At 44.8% G+C, this 22891-nt stretch overlaps 1 protein-coding gene across 1 annotated transcript in view; it reads right to left on the bottom strand.

Moving 5' to 3' along the window:
* Positions 1-22891, bottom strand: part of PAPPA (pappalysin 1) — a 232022-nt gene that overhangs the window by 157544 nt on the left and 51587 nt on the right. Inside the window, exons 3-6 of the mRNA XM_028107916.2 lie at positions 21142-21287; positions 16722-17015; positions 9395-9587; positions 2843-2964 (exon numbers count right to left, since the gene is read on the bottom strand). Of these exons, the coding sequence (XP_027963717.2) occupies positions 2843-2964; positions 9395-9587; positions 16722-17015; positions 21142-21287 (755 nt within the window). The remainder of the gene's footprint in view (positions 1-2842; positions 2965-9394; positions 9588-16721; positions 17016-21141; positions 21288-22891) is intronic.

The following is a 22891-nucleotide window of genomic DNA, read 5'->3' as shown; positions in this document are numbered from 1 at the left end:
GTGTGGGACGATGTCTGAAAATTATTTCATTCATGTAGCACGTAGAACAAACCAAGATGGTTTTAGCCAGAGAAGTCTTGGGGGACAGTCTTGCTGATTCCACCTCCCAAATATCTCTCAATTCCATTGACTTCTCTCCATTTCTCAAAGCCATGGACCACACCCAGGCCACCACCATCCCTCTCCTGGATTCCTGCAACAGCCACGCAGCTGCTCCCTTTCCTCTAGCACACCCATCCCCAGGCTCTTCACCACAGAGCAGCCCATGCAGTCTTTATAACACACATATCGCACCATGCCCCAGACCCCCACCAAGGCATGTGGTAGCTCCCTGCTGCCCTCGGTATAAACCCATCCTCATCCAGTCATTATAGAACACCCAGTCCAAACTCCCCCTGCTCCACACCTCACGTTTCGTGCTCCAAACCCACTTAAGCTCTCATAGCATTATTGAACAGCTTTCATTTATGTGGGTCACATCTACTGGTAGTTACCATGTTATAGATGAACACTGAGGAACTTTAAACACAAGAACACATAAGCATGTGCTCCGTTAGCTATCAGAGCAGTAATAACATCACATTCCACATAGCCACTGGAAAGCTCCACTGCTCTCTCAGGAGAAAATGGGAGTGAAAATGGTAAGCAATATCATAGCATTATTATGAAAATAATTTTGGATTTTGAGGATACCCTAAAAAGTCTCCAGGAATCCCATAAGCCTCCAGATCACACTGAAAAAAAAAAAAAAAACCCACTGCTCTAAACATACCAAACTTTTTTCATGTTCTCAAATGTGCCTTGCTCGCTGGGGTGGTGACTTTTCCCAGGTGGTCTCAGTTCTGGATGAGGTCAGCTTCTTCCTAATTCCCCTGGCACTCTGTGCTTCAGTTATCATGGGCCTTGCTGCACTCAGTGGTTGATGGAAACCACCCTTTTACTCATCCGACTCCCCTGTTAGATGGTCAGCTCTCTCTTGGCCATGTACCAAGCATGGTGCCTGGCACATAGCTCCTATGGTGGCCATAGATGAGACTGGTTCACTCTGCATGGACACAATTTGTCAGCTGGCAGGGACATGAGCTTTCTTCCATGAGAACCCAACGTGGGTTCCGTTGGGATAGAAAAGTCATGATTGTAGATTTCGGGAAGAACTTTCTAACAAATGGAGTTAGAATGGAAGGCCCAGGAATGTACATGCTGGTGCTAGGGGAGCTTGGGTGAGGGAGGGCACCAGGGGGATTCCTGCACTGGGTGGGAACCGGGGCTAGATGAGCCAGGCCCCCCTTCCAAGTCTGACAGCCTGTGATCCTGGGGGGCTGAACTGAGGGCTTCTCCCAGACATCCCTCTCACTTTACATTCCAGATGGATTTGTTTAGAGTTCCCGAGTTCAGCTCTCATTTTTATTTTAAGCTACTTTAGAAGATAACAAAGTACAGTGCTGTCATTTTTCTCCTTCACTCTCCTCTCTGATCCTTCTCCCTTGCTTTATTCTCTGGCTTTTTCTTCTCAACCTTCTTTCTAAAAATATAAAAGAAAACAGAGGGAGTTCTTGCTGAAGCTCAGGGAGGAATCAGATTCTGCTCTCTCTGATGGCTGGTGTCCCCACCCAGGAACCATGGATGAGAGCTGCCCTGCACAGGAGCAAGAGACACTGGGGGGTGGAGCATAAGCTCTGAGGGCATGGAGAACATGGGGTCTCTGCCAGCTGGGCTTCGGGCACTAGAACTGAGCCCTAAAGAAGGGGATATTGTGGAAGGAAACTGAGTAGGCAACTTTCCACGAGGTTCTTTAAGTTCCAAGTGGCTGTTGTCGGGGTCAAGTGCTGGTGGAACAAAGCATTGTGCAAAAGGCACTCTCTTAAATTCTGCAGAAAACCCAGTAAGTCTGGCAGCGAGTGGGGCCATAAGAGAGCACAGAGACTGCTGGCCCCTAGGAGGGCCTGGGAGATCCCCGGGAAGGGGAGGGTCCGGTCATGGGGAGAGCCCACCAATAGTGGCAATGATGAAGTGCTTCCCTCCAGTGTCTTGCTGACAGATAGATCCCAAAAAGGAGGGTACATGGCAGAAAACTTCAAGAGGGATATTCATGGCATGTGTGTGGATGTCCTGGATCTTCCTAGCAACAACTAAAGAAAACAAAGACTACTGAAAACTTGACCCCTCCCCCAGGTATGTGTGCTGATTCTAAGGTGATCTTCTGTGCACCAACAGGCCATCAGGGTCTGGAGGCACACAAAAACACCATGTCTTCCTCAGATGTGTGGCCTTGGGCACTTGTTCAATATCTCAGCATCTTTGTTTCCTTGTATGTAAAGTGGGATGACATACTTAAGACAGTGCAGGAGTTCAAAGGACATGTGCTGAATCGATGCATGAATATTGGCCTTGATCTTGGGCTGAGGGCGCAAACTTCCAGTTGTATGATGAATAAACACTGGAGTTCTTATATACACCATGGTGACTATAGTTAACAACACCCTATCATATACTTGAAAATTGCCTAGAGGGTAGATCTTACATGAGCTCACAAACAGACAAACAAAAAGTATGAGATGATGGATGTGTTAACTAACCTTATTGTGGTATAATCACTGTGCAATAATACATGTATCAAATCATCACTTTGTACACCTCAAACCTATACAATGTTATATGTCAATTATGTCTCAATAAAGCTTGGGGAAAAGCCAGAAATAAAGTAAATTGGCCTTGCCAGGCAATTGTAAGATCAAATGAGATAGTATGCAGAAAAGATTGTTAAAATCATAAAGCTCCATCTACATCAAAAGAGTTGTTCTTTGCACCCCCAATCTGTAAATGAGCTTCCCGACTGGCTTACCTTCTGCTTCTCGAGGGCTCCAATGTCCTGATGGGCCACAAGGCATCGGGGAGGAGGCATTGATGGCATATTGCACCAGGATTCTCCCTTCCAGGCAAAGGTCACATGCTGATCCCAATTCTCTAGGAGGCCAAGGAAAGAAGGGAAATGCACCGACTTAGGAACAGTTGAATGAGCTCCTGATCCGGCTAGGCCTAAGGCACCAGGGAGAAGACATAACAATTCCTTGCTATCCCCATCCTCCTTATCCTTGCCAAAGTTTTCAGAATACGACCATGAGTGAAATTCCTCCCCATTGCCCAGCAAATATCTTGTTTGGACTTATGTGGCTTCTGTCCTAATGGTAGATACACTTCTTTAATTTCAAGCAGTACAGAATCAACAGGCCAAGGACTTACTACCCATACTAATCTTAGTTTCATCAGACATCCAAAGCTCTACTGAGGATTTGATGTGTGGTTGCGAAAAAATCTTTAGCTCCTTTTGACCTCAAATTTTATTCTTTTAACAGTGTTCGTTGGGTACCTCCCATGTGCCAGGCACCATCCTGTGTCCTAGGTATTAAATAAAAAGAAGGCACGATTCAGTTCCTTCATCTGAAAATGAGTTGGCTGAACCAGATGATACCTATAGAACCTTCCAGGCCTGACATTCTGGGGATGGATGAATCACCTCTGATTTAACAGTCAAAAGCAGCTTCCTTACCATGGCATCTAATTCATTTTAGCAGCTTTCCAAGGGGCAAGCCAATCCCTTGAAGGGAAGAGCCCCAGAAGTGGAATAAATATTATGGTGGCTTCCTCTACTGTCAAGTGTCTTATGTATCTGGATTCAATCTCCCCTTAGCCACAACAGCCCCTGGGATCTTGCTTGTTCTCCAGACTTGGCATCTGTTTAGAAGGCAGCTGCCAGGAGGGGAGAGGGATCAGCCCATTATTTCTCAAAATGCCATGGTCCTGCCAACACCTTTTTCATCATTCCTAGAAGGACCTTTATCCTTTAGTTACCTGAAAGATAGAATGGAGGAGCCTTATAGCTTTCCCTTCATAGGGAAGCTCTGTAGCCCCTGGGTTCACATGGTAAGAAAGAGTACACTGGTGAGCATCAGTCTGCTGGTGTTCCCTGTTCCTCCTCCACACAGCTGCCAGGGAGCTCATCCCCAAACCTATAACTGAATAGATCATTCTCCTGATTATCTGCATATATGGTGGCCAACATATGCAGAAGGACAGATGGATGGACAGATGAGTAGACGAGTGGATGAGTGGATGGGTGGATGGGTGGATGGGTGGATGGGTGGGTGGCTGGATAGATAGATGGATAAATACCAGTCACTCAGACATGTTGCTAAGACTCATAACTAACCTAGTCTAAACTCTCAAATTGTAGATTTTGCATCCTCAGCTTTATCAGTGTTAATATGAAATCATAGATAGGTAGAAATTTTGCAAATACATTAATATCCAGTGAAAGGAGAATGATGAAATAGCCTAAGATTAATACGTTCAATGAAATGGTAAGCAGTCGTTAAAAAATATTCTATGAAATCTCATGGAAAATGTGTAAGATACAATGTTCAGTGAAAAAATCATATTCCAAACTGAATTTAGTGCAGCTTCTCAATGCTGTCCAAATAACTTCAATATGACAAAATATCAACAGCAGTTTCTGGGTGGTGGAATGAGTATAGGATGATTACCCTTCCCTTTTTATTCCTTCTGGTTTTCTGAATTTTCTATATATTTTGAATATCTATGAATTACTCCTGGACTAGCAATAATAATAATTATAGCAATACACTTGCAGGTGGGGAATGAGGAGCGGAGAAAGAGACTTCCTCACTCTGGAGGGCAGAGTTCCATTACAACGACCACAATCCATGCCTAGCAGCTCAGGGTCACATGACTGGCTCTATGATGACAATGGGATTATAAAAGTTCTGGGATGGAGTCAGGAACCACATGGACCTTAATGGCCACTGAGCCTTTCTTTCTGCTTCTTTAGATTCTCTGTTTTAGATGATGGTCATATAGTCCCCTGTATATCAGTTCTTGACACATCCTAGGTTTCTAATAAATACTTTGATGAGTGACTAAACCATCATCCACCTGACAGTAAATATGCCTTGTTTGCACAGAGCTCCACAAAGTACCTTCCCTCATATTCAGTCACTGATTCACATATTCATTCACTATTTCATCTGTTCATTCAGTGAGTAGTCACTGAACCGCCTCTAGTTGCTAGCACTGTACAAGTTCCAGACTTTGACTATCCAAGGGGAAGGAAATCAGGTGTGCTTGCAGCCAGGTGGACCGTACATAAATAAGTAAACAGATAAAAAAATCATGGGTTCATTAAGTTCTAGAAGGAAAGTAAGTGGATGATGTAGGCAAGAATACAGGTGGGGGAGGTACACTGGGCTAATTAAAATTGAAACAGTCATGAAAGACCTTAGTGAGGGGACGTCATCTATGGTGAGAGCTGAAGGATGACATAAAGGGTGGATCTAAAGCATTCCAGGGGCAGTCTCAGGTATGTAAAGGCCCTACACAGGAAAAGGCTTGGTCTATAGGGATCCCAAAGGAAGTCTGAGTGACAGGAGTTATGAATGAAGGAAGGAGTGTTAAGAGAGGCAGCTGGACAAGTAGGCAAGGGCCAGATCGTGGAGGTCCAGTAGACCACCCGGAGATTGTACATAAAAGAATTGGGAAGACACTGGAGCCACTCTAAGTCAGGGAGTGACAGGATCTAATTTGCATTTTAAAAAGGCTGGTCTTCATGCTGAATGGAAACATGGATTGAGAAAAGGACTAAAGTAAAGGCAAAGTAGGCAACTAAATGCAATGGTGTGATTCTGGGCAGTGGGTGATGTTCCCATTTCACAGATTAGGAAATAGAAAATCATGAGTACAAAGTAATCAGGCCAAGTTCATAGCTTGTAAAGTCATTGAGTAGATACAAGCTTTACCAAAATCAGGCAGCATCCTACACATCCAGGGAGTATATGTTTTCTTATGTTTGGCATTTATTTGATTTTTATTTGTACCTGTATCTACATAGACACACAATGACACACACACACATACACACAGACACTGAAATCACAGTAGTACAAGATGTTAACCCCGGAAGAGATCATCTTTCTTACCCACCTTCCATGAGAATCAAAGCCTAAAGCTCAAGTCTGTGCTAATAATACAGCACCCAGCAGCCACACGGGGGTCTCTGAATTTCAATTAATGAAAATTAAATAAATTTAGAAATTCAGTTTCACGCTTGTCACATTTCAAATGCTCCATAGCCGGCTGGCTAATGGCTACCATATTGGACAACAGAGACACAGAACATTTCCATTACAGCAGAAGTCTTATTGAACAGTGTTTCTTTAAGATATCCACTGTGTGTCATGAGTTAACTTCTCTCCTGTGCATCTAGAATGGTATTCGTTATGCACCATTCCTGGGAGAATTGAGAAAATAGTTACTCTAGTCATTTTCTGTGTTCTGAGATTTGGAATAGGGAGCTTGGTTGAGAAAGGCCAGATGACCTTTGGCTTACAGATCGGAAAACTGAGGCTGACGAGCAGGAGGAAATGAATGAGGTTGCAAAGACTTCAGATCCAGGTCTTTTGGGTCTTAGTCCAGAATTCTTTCTAATACGCCACCGCCAATTGTTCAGATAACTGAAACCATTCAGTCAACACATGTTTGCAAGACAGATAAAAATAAAGGAGTTAGAAAATCCAGGGGTGGCCTTGAATTATTTATTCAGTTGCCCATGTGTGAGGACACAGGCTGTGGGAGGATCTGAATATGTTTTCTTAAGGAAAACCCTTGTATTCTCTTAGACCACAGATGTGAGGAACAGCAGGAGGACATAGGGATAGCCAGCGGCGAGAGGTTGGCATTGATGGATGCAGTGGAAAACACCAGAGATTTTGCAGGGAAAGAGAATTTTCAAGTAGCTAAACAGCTCTGGGAAACTTTGCACAAGATGGGAGCTAATATTTCTTGAACATAGAGTGTATGTGCTAGCAGATCACAGATGTCATGTCTCTCGGATTCCCCACAAAAGCCAGGCAAAGTGGGCACAATTATGGAAGAAGACTCAGAGGGTCAGAGAGAACCAGAGAGGTGAGATGGCTTGCACAAGTTTCCGCAGACCAGGAGTGGTGGGGCTGAGAACAGAGAGCAGACAACTTGCCAGCAAAGTTTGTGCACTCTGCACCAGGCCAGTCTGCATGAATATAAACTCTGAGGGCATGGGAGAGTGATAGCTCCATGTCTTTACAGCAATTTATTGAACTTGCTGATCGACTTCCTTTACCCATAGACTATGGTCTCTGTAGCTGTTAACCCTAATTAGACATGTTTCTAAAATGTCCGTTTTAATTTAACATATGATAACTCCGTTATGAAATCTCAGACTGAACAGAATAGCTATTGTATGAGCCTCAAGTACCAACTGACTATAGGTTATTAAAAACATATTGATTGAAGCTGAGGGTACTATGTAATAGAGACATATCTCATTACACAACAATTAACCCTCCAATAGGTTTCCAACAATCAGATGGTATTTATTTAATGGACAATAACTGCTTTATGAAATACAAATTAAATACATACACGGGAAGCTTCACTTACAAAACTTCCATTTTTAAGTGGAACTGAGGCCAAGGCTTGACCAAAAGTCTGATACTTCTCATCGCCACAGAAAAAATAAATAAATCTACAGGCTGCTGGAAAGTCTCCTCTGAAGTGTCACATGACGTTTCCCAAACCAGCTCTGAGCTCCTAGTGAGGGCGGCTGGGGCACGGGAAGGCAGGGGTGGGGGTGTGTGTGGTAGTTATAGAGGGCCAGGGAGTGCATTTCATTCCCCCATGAACACATTCACCCAGCTGCCAAACAAAGGTTCTAGATTCAGGGACTGATGGCAGTGGAGAAAATTAGAGCCCAAATTTAATGTGGTACCATGATCTGATATATATTTGTACATATACACACAGGCACATGAGAGCTCCTTACCACTTTTTGTGGCTCTTTTGAGGGGAGGGGTAATACCTCCTTCATACTTTAAGTTTTGGAAGGACTTAATGAAAGCACGTGTGGCCCGAGACAAGACGTTGCAAAATGTGAGTCAGAGCCCAGCTCCCAGCACTGTCTATGGGCTCTTGGTCAAATCTCCTAGCATCTTTCTCTCTAATTCCTGCCTTACCTGGCAAATGAGGAAGATTATTCCCCTTTCTATTTTTTTTTAAGATTTTATTTATTTATTTGAGAGAGAAAGAGAGAGAGAGAGAGCATGCATGCAAACGAGGGGAGGGGAAAGAGAAAGAGAGAGAGAGAGAGCGTGCATGCAAACGAGGGGAGGGGAAGACATGGAGGGAGAGGGAGAGAATTCCAAGCAGACTCCATGCTGATCGCAGAGCCCAATGTGGGGCTCAGTCTTGCAACCCTGAGATCATGACCTCAGTGGAATGAAACCAAGAGTCAGATGCTCAACCTACTGAGCCACCCAGATCCTCCTTGATGATTCCCCTTTCATAGTTACTGGAGACTCTGCATATAAAGCCTTAATACAGAATATGGCCTGGAGTAAGGACTTGATAAATGGCAACAACCACAACCACAGAGAATTATTAGTTAATCATTAGCTGGTTATTACTTTCACCATCATCAATGGTATATCATCACTACTGGACAAAATGCCCCTAAGAAAGGCTGGGATGGGGGTTAATATACTAATAAGCCCTAAATTATAGCCAAGTGTAGATATCATCATCTTAATCTGTTTTCCTGACTCTTCAGAATCTGTTTCCCTTAAAGTTTGAGCTCCTCAAGGGGTCTCAATGCTGAAAGCACCACAAGAGACCTTTGGATTCAGGTCCCTGCCTTCAGGCCACTGAGGCATCATTAGACCCACTTTCCTGTGGGAGAGGACCAGTTAAGGAGGGAAAGTGACTTGCCCAAGGTAGTACAGTTAGTAAGTGAAAGACAGGGGAGCAAAATTCTTGTGCCTCAGTTTATCATCCCTGATCTTCCAAAAATTCTACCCTCAATTCTACAACAAAGGCCTAGGCACAAAAATTCTAATTTTATGTATTCATATATTCAAGTGTATTCAAGTATGTGTATTCATGTATGATGTATGAATATATACACATACACACCTTCATATATAATATATGTTACACATCTATCACAATTGTGCTTTGACCAGAGGCAATTTCAACTCCTGAGCTCGTGGAGAGGAAGCCAGCATCTCTATCCCAGAGGATGTTCCGGCAATAAAAGTTTCCAGGTGTTTCATAATAAAATAGAGCCAAACATCCATTCATTGAAAGCATGCATCTTTACATATTAATTCCAATGAGCACTCGTTCATTTATCCCCTGACTCCCAAATTGACCATGTGTCTCTATGGACCCATCACCGCTAGGTGCTAGGGGTCCCGATGAACAAGAGAAAGGACGAAGAAAACAGCTTCCCTTCAGAATCTCCCTCGTCTCAGCAGGAAAGAGGGATCAACACCGCACAGGCCACACTCACCTTTCAAAGAAGTGGCCATCGATGGGCGGAAACCACTCCAGCGTCACTGACTCAGTCGTGTGGCCCACAATCTGGGGGGCCAGGGCGACAGGAGCCGGCTTCCTGGAGGGCTGCCAGCTCTGGTAGACCAGGTCCAGGTAACAGTGCATTCTGGCAACTTGATTGGGCGTGAAGGAGTCCGTGCAGTCGTCATCTGCAAGTGGGCAGAGGGAGAGATAAGAAGCCGCTGCATGACGTCTCCCGGAGGGGCCGGCCATCCAGCCCCCCGGCCCTTGCCAACGCAGAGCTGGCCTCTTCCAGTGCTCAAGAGCTAATGGTCTGTGAAGAAGTGAGTGCAGTCATCACTTCTGGAGGCAGGTAAGAGGGAACAGGAGGGAGGGGAGGGTGGATGGGCCGCAGTGGCCCAGAGGTCATAGCTAAGGACAAGGGCCAAATGGTTTTCCACGCCCCCCCATCCCTGGTCAGTAAGCCATGCATTCCCTTATGCCATCCCTCCCTCACCACTCACCCCAAATCTCCCAGTCATTCATTCCTCCACTTGTTTAGTCACTCACTCATTCCTTCCCATTCATTCATCTGCTCATTCATTCACTCTGCTGTCCATGGAGGCCGTGATACTGTCCTTCAAACTAACCTTCTGAGCATCTACCCCATATTCTCTGCTCCGGGCCAAAGGCCACAGAAAGATGAAACTGAAAAATGTTCCTGCCCTCGAGGAGGGACCAGTCTAGGCATAGAGTGAAGGCGAGTCTGCTATACGAGACAAGGTTATCAGAAGACTGTGAAAGTCTGTGGCTGACCACTGATGAACAAGAGACAGTGCCATGGGGAAAGGACAGTGACCCAGGGAGGCTTCTGAAGAAGGAGGTACTTGAGGTCATCCAGACTGGAGGGCTAAGATGGGGAGAGAAAGGTCAGGGGCTGTAGGAGAGGGAGCTGCAGGCCCACAGGGGCATGGAGTCCTTTGCAGTGAGCACAGCCAGAGAGGCAGGCAGCCCTAGGAACAATCCAGGCTCAGCGTCCATGCTGGGAATGAGGACAGTACTGTCACTTGGCTATTCACTGTGTGCTTAGTATAAGCCAGGCATGGGTGCACTGAGCTTTGGACACATTTAACACTCCCGTTATTTGGTGAGTAAATACTACTATTTGCTCCATTTTACAGAGAAGGGAATTGAGACTGAAAGAGGTCAAGCAACTTTTTTACAATCACAATGCTAGGGATACATCTGAGATTTGAACCCAGGCATTCTGGACTCCTAGACCATGTTTCTAATCAATATGAGAACTTTCTGTGCATAAATGAGACCCTGTATGGGAAAAGTATCCTGCAGGTGCTTGATAAATAGGATTGTGAGCCCAAGTCTGAGTGGGCTGGAATACAATCTCTTAAATGGATTTAGATCAAATGACCTTCAGCCCTACTCTCGTTTCTACAATGTGGACTGAAGACTGTCTGAGACTCGCCTCCTAAGGAAGGAGCCTGCCTCCTGTCTACTCCTCCACCAGCTTCATTTAGCTGCCCTGGGGGCAGAACAAGACACTATTTTGGCTTCATTTCCAAAAACGCCACTTCCCAGAGGTGTCCGCCCTGTCAGGGTTTCCGCAGCTGGGCCCCAGATGGAGGAGCACGGGGCTCACCAGATCTTAAAATAAACCTGCCACTGGGAATCCTGCAGCATAAACTCACTTCGCCTTATCAAACAAACAGAAAATAAGTTTGGGCAGGTGCTGTGTAGTTGGATGGAACCTTGAAAATCCAGGTTGGGGAAGGGACAGGAGTGAAAGGATGTTATACACAGAAGCTCCCCTTAGTAATTTCTGACAGTCGGTCCCTTGTCCAGCACCCTGGGCACGTCTTTCATAGCTTTGGAGAAAGCAGAAGAGCCCAGTGTCCCTTAGCAAGTACCCTCAGTCGCATACATCTCTCTCAAGTCCACATGCAGCCATCTAACTCCTTGGATAACAAACATTCTATGGCTCCCCATTGCCTGGAGAATAGAGTCCAGACATCTCAGCCTAAGAAGGGCCAGATCATCAGGTATGTTCTTCTTTGTTCCTAGGAACTTTGAGCTTCTTAGTGAAAAAAAGTACCCTCTAGAGAAGCCACTTGAATAGGTTAGAGGCAGGGGAAGGGATAATGGCTAAGAAGGTATGGCTAAAGAGCTAGACCAGTGTGTGAGGGATCCGGAGTCAAATGGGCAAGTGAAGTCATGCCCTCAGGGCCTCAGTTTTCCAATCTGTAGGTGGAGATGATGAGGGTACCAAGAATGTTCATCTCCAAACTCGGCTGAAGGCTAAGGGGAGTGGAGCACAAAGAACCATGATAAGAATGTAAAATATTCATTCTTTTTGATCTAGCAATAGCACATTCAGGAATTCAATAGACAGATATTCATGAACAAACATGGGGAAAATATAGGTATGAGGCTATTTTTTGAAGCATCATTTATAATGGTAAAAATATCAGAAATAACACATCTTTCTATTCAGAGGGGAATGGCTATGTATGTTAAGGCATAGGCACCAAATAGAATACTTATCAGTCCTTTCCAAAAGAAGGAAGTAACTCTAAAACTCAGGTCCCACAGGTATAAATTGGGGAGATTTAAATCAACCCCACTCCATAGAGTTGCTGTGGGGACTCAGTGAGCTGGAACACATAAAGTATTTATCAAGATGAATAGAGGAGAAAAACAGCATTTTTCCCCCTCCATACACTCTGGTTTGTTTCTTTCTTTTCCCCAAAGAAGTGCATTTTCCTTTCGTGACTTAAAATTAGCCATTTCCATGTTTGTCAACAAAAAAGAGTATGAAAACCAGATAGGTGACAGAACTTGGTAGGGGAACAGAAATGTATCTGAACTTAAAAACAGAAGTCTGAAAATGCCTGTCCCAGGGTACATTGCTTAGAGACTTTGCTGCTATCGGAATCTTATGGGGAAGGACCAAAGGGTTTCCGTTTATCACAAATGCTCTGTCTCAATTAGCTCATGTCTAGAGTCAGCCCCTCTTGGCTTCCTGCCTCCACACATTTCCCCTCCCGACATCTGAGCTCCAGGACCAGCCAGCCCATCTTGTTCTTCAGTTCCCATTTTATCAGCAGAGAGGACTTCGGGGATCTCGTCACTGTGGAAGCCTGCACCAGCCCCCATGCTGTCAGTGCTTGGCCCGGAGTTTGCTAACTGAACTTGTTCGCCAGAACACATTACCCTCTGTAGCATGGAGACTGCAGAGCACGGGGGGTCAAGCCAGGGGGCCAGCGCTGCCCTGTGCTGTGGAACCAGGAGCAAGATGCTGCCCCCACCCCTGCCGCTCCAGCCAGCCTCGTTTTCACCCACTGTAATATAGGGAATAATGATGTAACCACCTCCTAAAGCTAATGAGGGCATTTAACAAGCTAACCTATGTCTGGTGTAGGGATAACAGAGCTGCCCTTCATAAGAGCCCCTGCCTTTTTGGTTTTTATTAAATAATGATAGTGATACTAATAGTAATAGCAATAAATGATTATATTCACTGTAAAACATGTGGAATATGCCCAAAGTGTTACAAAGAAATAAACATCCCCCTAAACTCATTACCTAGAGATAATACAATTAGTATTTAGTACATAGGTCTATGTGTGTGTATACGTATATTGCATGTGAATATTTATAATTCTTATCAGAAACACATTTACACCATATATATATACATACATTTATACATATATATGTATAAACGTACCTATGTCTATGTATATATAGAGAGATACACACACACATACATATACACATATACACACACACGTTTATATGCCAGGTCTTACACGGTACAAGGCTCTGTGACCATTTTCACTTTAAAGAGTTAACAAATAATCCTATGAATTATCATTTATTGAGCACTGGTTATGGTACCAGGGACAGTTCTAAATCCTTTATCTGCATGACTACACCTACTATCACACAAGGTGGGTGTGATTACCCTCCGTGGTGTCCAGGAAGTGAGGCTTGGAGAAGTACCTTGCCTAAGGTCAAAGGCTAACGCATGGAGGCGTCACGTTCAGTGCCTGCACTCCCGAACTTCGTGCTCTGCACCACCATGTTCCTCTGCTTCTGTTTACACCTCTCTTGCATCTTCTACGTTATCGTTAGCGGCCATATAATGTTCTATCATACAGATGCCTTGTGATTTATTTCAACAATCCATGCTCACTGGACTTGCAAGCAGTTTCTAATTTTTCACGCATATAAGCATTTTTTTCTTCATGCCTGGCAGAGAGTAAATACCTAATTGATATTTGGACAGTGAACATTGCTAAGAACATTCTTATGATTAAATCCTTAAACACATCAACGGATTTCTTTCCTTCGGATATATTCCTAAGAGCTGGGATGGCAGGGTCGAAGCAGATGTGCATATTGAAAGGCTTTGACACGCAGAACAATGGTAACAAGACACTTGCTCCTGCAGGCTGGACAAGGCCTGGTTTCTGCACTCTTGAGGAAGCCCTGCCTAGAGGGTGCTCTTGGGAGGCCTCCTATGGCCTATCATCTTCAGGAAGTAGAGTCTGGGCTTCTGCTCTTCATCTGCCCAGGACTTATCCAGCAGCTCAAGATGACCATAAGCTCCTGGTGCTGAACTAGGGCATGCCCCCATCACCTGCCTGGTGTTTGCTGGAGCTGAGCACTTGGGACCCTCCCCACCTGCCTTAGCATCAGAAAGAGAGCCAGATGTTTATTGATCAATAGCACAGGCTCTGCAGTGAAAAAGGCTTACATTCTTCTTCTTGTGCGACCCTGGGCAAGTTACCTAAGCTACATTAAACCACAATTTCTGCATCATAAAATAGGTTCAGTGATCATAGTCCTTATTTTGAGGATTCTACAAGAGAAGCCTATGAAGCACTTCACACAGTGTGCGGTGTATCCTAGGCACTCGATAATGATTGTAGACCTGTGCTGACCAATATGGCAGCCACCAGCCAGGTGGAGTTATTTCAATTTCAATTCATTAAAGTTACTGAAGATGAACAATTCAATTCCTCAGTCTCACAAGCCATACTCGAAGTGCTCATGAGCTACATCAGGCCAGTGGTGATCACACTGGACAGCATGGACACAGGACATGCCCATCTTTGCAGAAAGTTCTACTGGACAGCACTGTTCTAGACTCTTCGCTCTGTGAGTGACCAGGCCTGAGGAAGAAGCACCCAGGAAGGAAGGAACTCGGAGCAGTTGACCCAGCAGGGTCTCCACCCTCTGGCCTTGACTGCACAGCCCCTGTGCATAGCTCTCCCTGGTCCTGAGAACCCGATCCTGTTCCGCATTTTGAATTTCATCCAGCTGCTTTTGTCACCTCATCTATCAGAGATCCTAAGGAAAACAAACATTTCAAAGCTCGTGGTCGCCTTGAATATGCTTTTGCGGGTGTAAGTTTGTTATCGTAGCTCAGTGAATTAGTTCTGCTGTTAATGGGTCACTGAGCTGAGGGGTTCCTTTAAAAAAACAACAGTAAATCAATCACCCTTTAGATCTGTACAAAGGGGAACAAAAAAAAAAGATTTAGTTTATGGGGGTCTGGTAGCTAGTGGCAGCTCCGAGGCCCCTAAGTGTCCGGCAAACTTCCAAATTCATGTTATTGTTTATTTTCCATGTGCGTTGAGCTGGCCAAGGAAAGGTGCTACAGAAATGGAACGTAAGCAGGGCTGTGTGAGGGGACAGGGCACCGGATGTGGGATGTCGGCTTGGCTGGGAAGGGGAGTCCAGTGGGAAATCTGCTTTTGAGGAAATACCCAGCACTGTGGTCTTTTTAAAAGACCTAAACCTAAAGACCCCTTTCTGGTGCCAAGGTTGGGTTGTTGACCCTCCCGGAGACCTCGGGTTTGAATGATAGGAGCCTTAAACTGCAGAGGCCCCCAGAGGTCATAAGCCCACATGGGAAAGCAGGAAGATCTATTGGGGATTATCAAATTCATGGGGTTTCAGCAGCAAAATCCTCTCTTCAAATGCAATCTGAGGCAAAAACCAAATAAGAAATGGAAAACTGTGGGAAGAGGGCTTTCCTAGTTCAAGCAGAGATGGAGACCTACAGCCCCACACAGGAGTAGAAGAAAAAAATGTCTGGAGTCAGATATGTGACCTGGTACAAATGACTTTAGTGAACCACAGTATTACCATCTGTAAAATGGGGATAGTTTCTACCCCACACATTTGTTGTGAGTTAAATGAGATAGTGTGTACTAATGTCCTTTATGAACCATAAACTTTTATACAAGGAGAAATATTAGAATTGATAAGAATCACTTTTTTAAATCTTTATGAGAATTTATTCACTTTCTTCCCTCTCTGCCTCTCTCTCCCTCCCTCTCTTTCTTCTTAACAAACATTTATTAAGCACCAGGCTCTGTGCTAGGTGCTGGGAATATAGTGGTGCATTAGAGACAATCTCCGCTTTCGGAGAACTTGCTGGTTTTCGTAGGGTCAAGAGACACCTAAGTCGAATATTATAATAGAATTCGATGCCGGGCTACCATGTGCAATTTGTGGATTGGTTTCCTACACTAGGGTTCCTGGTCTAAGAGGCCAGTAGGGAGGGCTGAGACTGCCTTGGGAAAAGAATGCCTTGTTCTAACTTTCCAAAAATGCTCTAAGGGCTAGAATTGGCCTTGATATATTCTAAAAGAAGTACAGGGCATCTTTGAACCCAAAGCATGAGTCCTTAATGCTATTACTGATGGTATAAAAAAGGGCTTTGACAGGATATACGCAGTTAGGAAAAGAATGTACCCCTCTCATGTAATTTCGTATTTGCAAAACCAAAAGCATTCTATTTTTTTTTGTAATAAAAGAGTAAAGGAGAGTATAAGAGCTTTATATTTAAGAGAAAGTTGCAGTTAAAAAAAAGAAAAGATAAAGAAAGAGTTGCAGTAACCACCAGCTTAGAAAAATACAACTGCAAAATTAGAGGAAACTTCTCCAAGATTCCTCAGATCTGAAGATTCCATTTTCTTGAGCGAAGGGAGACCCAGAGACAGAATGTGATAGACCCATAGGCACTGGGTGACCCAGTGGTAGAGCTAGAACTGCAGTGTAGGTCTCCTGACTTTGGCCCCAGACAGCTCCTTAAAGTGTGTCTTTCTGAGGAGACATCAGATGCAACAGCTCCCATGAACCCCTGAGATCTCACACAAGGACTGTCACATCCTGATTGTCTGGGATGAGGGACTGTTGGGATGAAGAAGTCTTAGAAAAGGAAAGCAGCTTTCCCAAGGCTCCTCTGAGCCAGGACTGGAGCCCGTGGGTGACACCCAGCCGCATGAGCCTGGCCGAGCAGGGAGCCCTACCTGCGTAGCTCATGAAGTTATTGTAAGGGGTGTTGAAGAAGCTATGGAAGCCACAGGTGTCATTCCCTGGCCCCGGGTCACCACAGAGCTTGTGTTTTGGGGCTGGGTTGGTGTCACTGCAGAGGTCTCCGGTCTCAAAGGAGGGCTCCGTCTCCATGCAGGGATCACTGCAAGACTGGATCTCCGAGATGCCTCGAAAGATGTGATAGAGGCCCAGGCTGTGCCCGATCTCATGGATCATGGTGTGGGTGTGCCCAGGAATGCCATAGAAAGACGGATTCAAGACAATGCCACCTGCAAAGGGAAAACCAGAGCATTGAGCAAGTGCAGCACTCTGCTTCCTGCTGCAGAAATCACCTAATCAATCGCAGGCAAATGGGGTGCTGCCCAAAGTAACCACAGGCTTCTCCACCCTGTGACTCCACGGCCCCAAGAACTGTTATGACTTGTGATATGCACCACTGATGGGGTAGGAAGAGTCTCAAGAGTCATTCTGTGCAATCCTTCCATTTTTCAGATGAAAACACCAATGCCGAAGAAGTAAGACACCCTAACCGAGGTGACCTCAAACTACTTAACAAAGGGGCATGATCAGTATTTAAGGACTTTGATTTCTGGGCCGGTGGACATTTTTGCTGCCACCTTGTCCTTCAACAGTAAGGCATGCCCTGGTTTACAAACATCCCGCACAGTCTAGTCCAACTGGAGCCCTCATGGTCAGATACCATGGTCCCAGTCCTCACTCTGCCCTTGCAAATGCTAGGACATTGAGCAAGTTGATTACCATCCCTGAATCCCACTTCTTCATCTCTGGTCCTCTCTGAGAGTGAGCACTCATGAGGGCCAGCATCATGTTGAGCTCATCATTATGACAGTGTCATTACAGCCAATGTCTCTTGGGCATTTATCATGTATCCTCGGGTCCTGTGCTCAGGGCTTCATTTGTATAATCACACTTACTCAACTCACAACCCTATAGGAGAGACTGATTCCCAGGCTCATGATCAGGAGTTAGGAAAGGTATCACGCTGGGATTTGAAATCCTTAGTTTCCAGAGCCAGGCCTCTTAATGAGTTCTACCATGAGTGCCAATCACAGGGCCTGGAATATGGCATCTCATTACATGTGTGTTGAATCTCTGAACCTTAGCCCAACGAAAGAAGTTTTCTGAGGTCCACCTAAGCACACATAAGCAGCTTGCATAGCACCATGACTCAAAATGGGTCAGTGGGTATCTAACTACTCATGACTCGAAGAGTGTCTTGAGAATAAGCAGCAGGACCATCACCTGGAAGGGATTAAAAATGCAGAATCTCAGGCCCTACTGCAGACCTACAGAATCAGAATCTGTATTCTAACAAGGGCCCCAGATGGCTCGTCTGTACATTCTAGTTTGAGAAGCCATGGTCTACCCCCCATGTCTTTGATGACTGAGCATGACTTAGCTTAGGCAGATAGATGGAACAGATTTCAGCAGAATCAATGGATGGCATTTTTCATGTTCATTTTAGGCACTGGAGAAATGCATATAGGCTGGTAGGGAGACACTTAAACTTTACAATCCAAATGTGTTTAAGAGAAGGTTAAAATTCAGGTCCAAACACTCTGCAAGTCCTGAGTTTAAGTGCAGAGCAGTGTCTTATAAAGAATGGTGATAAGGCAGAGCCATGTTGATTTGAACTGGCAGGCGTTGGGGGAGTTTTATCTTGGGTTGAACTGCCAGGAGGGCGAGCTTGCTCAGTCATGGGGCTCACGGAGTCTATTAATTCTGAACTGTTCAGAGCCTTCTAGCACAGAGATAAAGATGTATGAGAGGGTGTGTGGGGGTGTGTGCACACGTGTGCATGTGTGAGAAGGGGCAGGCAGAGAGGCAGGGAGGAAGAGAAATTGAGACAGGAAATCTCTCTCAATTATTTTCTGTCAATCATAATATGAAACATAATCCCCTTCCTACCCAAGGCTTTTTCCAGGGATCATGGCATCACAGCAGGAAAAGAAGGTAAAAATATATGTATGCTTCTAATAAGTTGGGTTTGATTGGGGTTCGTATAGAGTAATTGCTTCTGGCCAACATTTCTCGGGATGGGGAGATGGAAGGCTGGGGGCCCTGGGCAGTTAGCAACCCTCATTCTGCTTGCCCCCGGCTGTGTGATCTTGGAAAAGTGACTTTGCATCTCTGTTGAGCTCTAAAATAAAGAGCTACAACAGTGCCAATGATACTGTTTCTCCATGAGGGTTCAACATGGAGGCACTGGGCAGGGGGGTGGGAAGGTGCAGGACCCCACAGGTATTTCCAGGGATAATGACAGGATTGTAGACTTGATGTCCGGGCCAGCTTTGTTTGCTTTACCTCATCCCCTCCAACTCACCCCTTTGCACAGAGCTACAGCACAGAGCCCGAGTCCTGTTTCACTGCTTCTCTTAAAAGGTGAAATAGTTAGAGCCTGACATCATCCTGAAACACTAGAACATGCTATGGATTTATAGCCTTCTGTATTCCTGGTCCTGAGCCAGTCTCGGAAATTCACGGAACCATCAGGAGTATTTTTCTCTAACTTAAGAAGCTTTCTAAGACTCTGATCAAGAGCCTTTCAGTTGCTTTTCCAATAGGACAGCATTTCACTGTTGAGAACTGTCCTTGGAGACCATCTAGTCTAACCTGTTCATTTAAAATCTGAGTAAATTGGGACTTGGGGAAGGAAAGAGACTTGCCTAAGGCCATACTGCCAAGTAGAATCAAAGCTGGGAACAACCCTGTGTATTGCTCTGAGCCAGTAGGATTCCCATGTCATACCAGGCACACTATAGAAACAAATTGTCTACTTTCAAGTATGTCTAAGTTGCATGCTCTTTTTTGCCCAACCTCTGTCTGTCTGTCTATCCATCATCAGGGTTTCTCTACCTCAGCATGACTGACATTTTGGACTGGATAATTCTTTCTTGCTAAATCTGTAGATTTAGCAGCATCACTGTCCTCTACCCACTAGATGCCAGTAGCATTCCCCCATTTGTGACAGCCAGAACTATTTCTAGACACGGCCAAATGTCTCCTAGAGGATAAAATTCCCCCAGTTGGGAACCACTACAGATTTCTCATTGTCTCCAGCTCTATTTATACCACAACAACACACTAGCATGCATGCACTTGGACGCGCACACACACACTCACACAGTGGTTTCATTCCCTTAAAAACAAGTGGGAAATGAGAGCAGTCTAGAGGGAACTAACTCTAGAGTTTGAAGTCTCTATCATGTGAAGCTGCAGAGTCCCTCATTTCCAAGATACCACAGATTGAAGACGGTGACTGGACCCTGGGTGTATCACTGGGGGAGCAGCGGGCCTTGGCAAACACCAAGACCGTCACTCTCCTGAGCCCTAACCTCCCCAGATGAAGATGCTCAACAAGGGAGGCATTGCTATCCATTGGTATAAACAACAGGAACATTCTATCAAGGGAAAAAAGGTTGAGCACGTTGTTGTGCCCTCATTCGATGGAATATTGTGTGGTCATTAAAAACATCACCTTTAGGGAGATGGAAATAACCCAGAAGGATGCTTTTGTCTTGTGATGTTAAGTGAAAAAGTTGGGTGGGAAGTGATTAGGAAAACTGCTACCATGTGGAATAATATAGGTAGCATAATATGAAGTAAAAAAAAAGAACATAAAATTTTATGTTCTAAAATTTTATATATTTGCTTTCAAATATGGACAAGTTACCAAAAAACTCACGCACATACAGACGTGTACTGGAAGAGAGCACAGAAAAATCAAAATTAAAGAGCTACGCTGTTTACTTACTGGGCCTGGTTCAGAAACCATTGTCTTTTCTGACTCTTGGTGATGGGTTTGCGTAAATATATGGATATGGCTTATGGATATGAATACTTTGGATGTAAGAAGAGTTCCCGGTGGTGTTGGTGGACCACGGAGGAACAAGGAGTTCTTAACGAGCTCACTTTCTCTTGTCTCTTTGGTATCTCTGAAGCCAAGCCCTGACTGGCTGTGTCAGCACCATGCGGTTGCTGGGCTGGGAAGATATTTGTATGCATTAAGAGGCAAGGGGTAGAAGAAGAAAGCTATCAATAGACAGAGCTGGAGACTTGAACTCCAAATGTGGCTCAGCCATGGACTTGTGTGTGACCCTGGATAAGCCCCGTTCCTTCTGTGGGTCTCAGTTTCCCCACCGGCAAAACAGGGCTAATGATACCATGTTATTTTCTTCAGAGCAATGCTTGGTGGTTGAGATGAGATAAGAAGTGCTAAGGAGTTCTGTAAACTGGAAAGCAGTAAAGAGATTGTTCACCATCACCACTACCATCACCATCGTCATGGTCATGATCACCATCACCATTATCATCACCACTAAAGTTATTCCTGTGCTAATCCAATTTCCTCCTGAAGAAGTTTCTAATTCTCACCTAAGTGCATTAGGGCCTCCTTGTCCCATGGCCAAGTTGCTACTCCTGCCAATTCCTCCTCCGAGGAGTTTGCAAAGAAGATATTAAGGTGTGTTGATCCATCCAGTCTAAGAATGTTCTTCAGTTCATTAACATCCAAGTATGCTCTGTAACAGAAAAAGAACCTTGGCTGTCATCACCATCCAAAAAAGGTACTCTTCAAATAATAGCTATTCCCCCGAGTAGTTAAGAGCTACTATGTGCCAGGTACTTTGCTAAACACTTTATACACATCACCTCAATGACTTCCCCCAATAATATTATAAGGTAAGTGGAGATGATCCCATTTTACAGCTAAGAAAATTAAGTCCTTATAAGTTGAAGAGACATGACAAGTTTGCTCAGCTTATAAATTGCAGAGTTCAGTTTAGAGCGTACATTTGCTTAAAATCAACATCTTTGCCCTTAAGGACTGCTATCTTGCCTGATGAAAGGGCCCCACAATGACCATGCAAATCAAGAATACAGACCATGAAAAAGACAACATGACTTCTAGTCTTGGCTTCTTTTCTACTTCACTCATTCACTATGGACGTCAGACCATTTTTTTGGCAAATATGGAGCTGCACTAGGAGGCCTGCTTTGCCTCTCTATACCAACCTTGCAGTGAGGGATTATTGCTCTGTTTTCAAGATAAGGAACATGTGGCCCACATGTGATTAAAAAGGTTGCCCAAAGTTGCAGAACTGGGTTTCAGGGCCAATTCTGTCTACCTTGGAAACCTATGATCTTGTCACTGGGCATCACGCTGCCCCCACCCCCCAGACGATTCTGCATTCTGCAAGCCTCTATTTATTTGTCTGTAAAACGGACTTGGAGAGGGATGTTGTATTTGGACTGGCTGCCACTTAGACTGACGGATCAGGAAAGCAAACTAACTCTCCATTATCATCATCAGCTCTTTAATACGTAGAACGATCACAGGTTGGTGAGAGGAAGAAATGGTCTTTGGAAAGAGACTGGGCACCTCCTAGGTACTCAGTAAGAACTCCTCCTTCACAAAGTATGAACTCTCCTATCACCACTGAAATGCTAAAGCTTTCCATCAGTCACAGGCATATTACTCAACGGATCATTTTCTAAATCGACAGAGGCATCTAGCTCCTCTCTCTTGAGTCTTTCAGCCTCCATTTTATGTCTGCTGTCATGTATCCTTGTGAGCAGCTGACAATCATTTCTTGAGTAAAGTTGGAAATGAATCAATGAATAAAAACATACATAAACAAGCAAGTAGGCAGCTTGATGTAGTAGGTGAGATGAAGCCTATGAATAACGATATTTAATGTCTGATGGGCCCTTCTATGTGGTCCAACTTTACATGGATTATCTCCTTTAATCAATCTTCTTAATAAGACCGAGGTAGGTAGTATTATGATGCCTATATACTGGAGGAGGGAAAAGAGACTTAAGCTTCAGACCTTGCTAAGGTCACACTGCGGGTTGGAAGTTGTTTCCTTTTTCATAATGCTATCTGTCCCTGGGGGGTTGACACAAATCCTGGCTGGTAGAATACTTATGACAGTTCCCTTCTCCTTCCCTCCTGGGGTTATAGAAGGGCCTCCTGTATGTGAAAGAGTAAGTCCAAGGTCCCCAGCATGGCCTCCAAGATGCTGCCTCCCTCTCCAGCCCCATCTCTCTTGGCTCCCTCTCCTGAATCTCCCACTGTGGGTTGGGGGCACCCACCACGATGCATCATTCGTGGCGCCTTCAC

The sequence above is a fragment of the Eumetopias jubatus genome, unplaced genomic scaffold (assembly GCF_037043125.1).
Source record: "Eumetopias jubatus isolate StellerSeaLion01/CBP00866 unplaced genomic scaffold, mEumJub1_p1.0 scaffold_15, whole genome shotgun sequence".
NCBI classification, from domain to species: Eukaryota; Metazoa; Chordata; class Mammalia; order Carnivora; family Otariidae; genus Eumetopias; species Eumetopias jubatus.
Note: the sequence above shows the minus strand (reverse complement) of the source record. Positions and strands in the feature narration are given on the sequence as shown.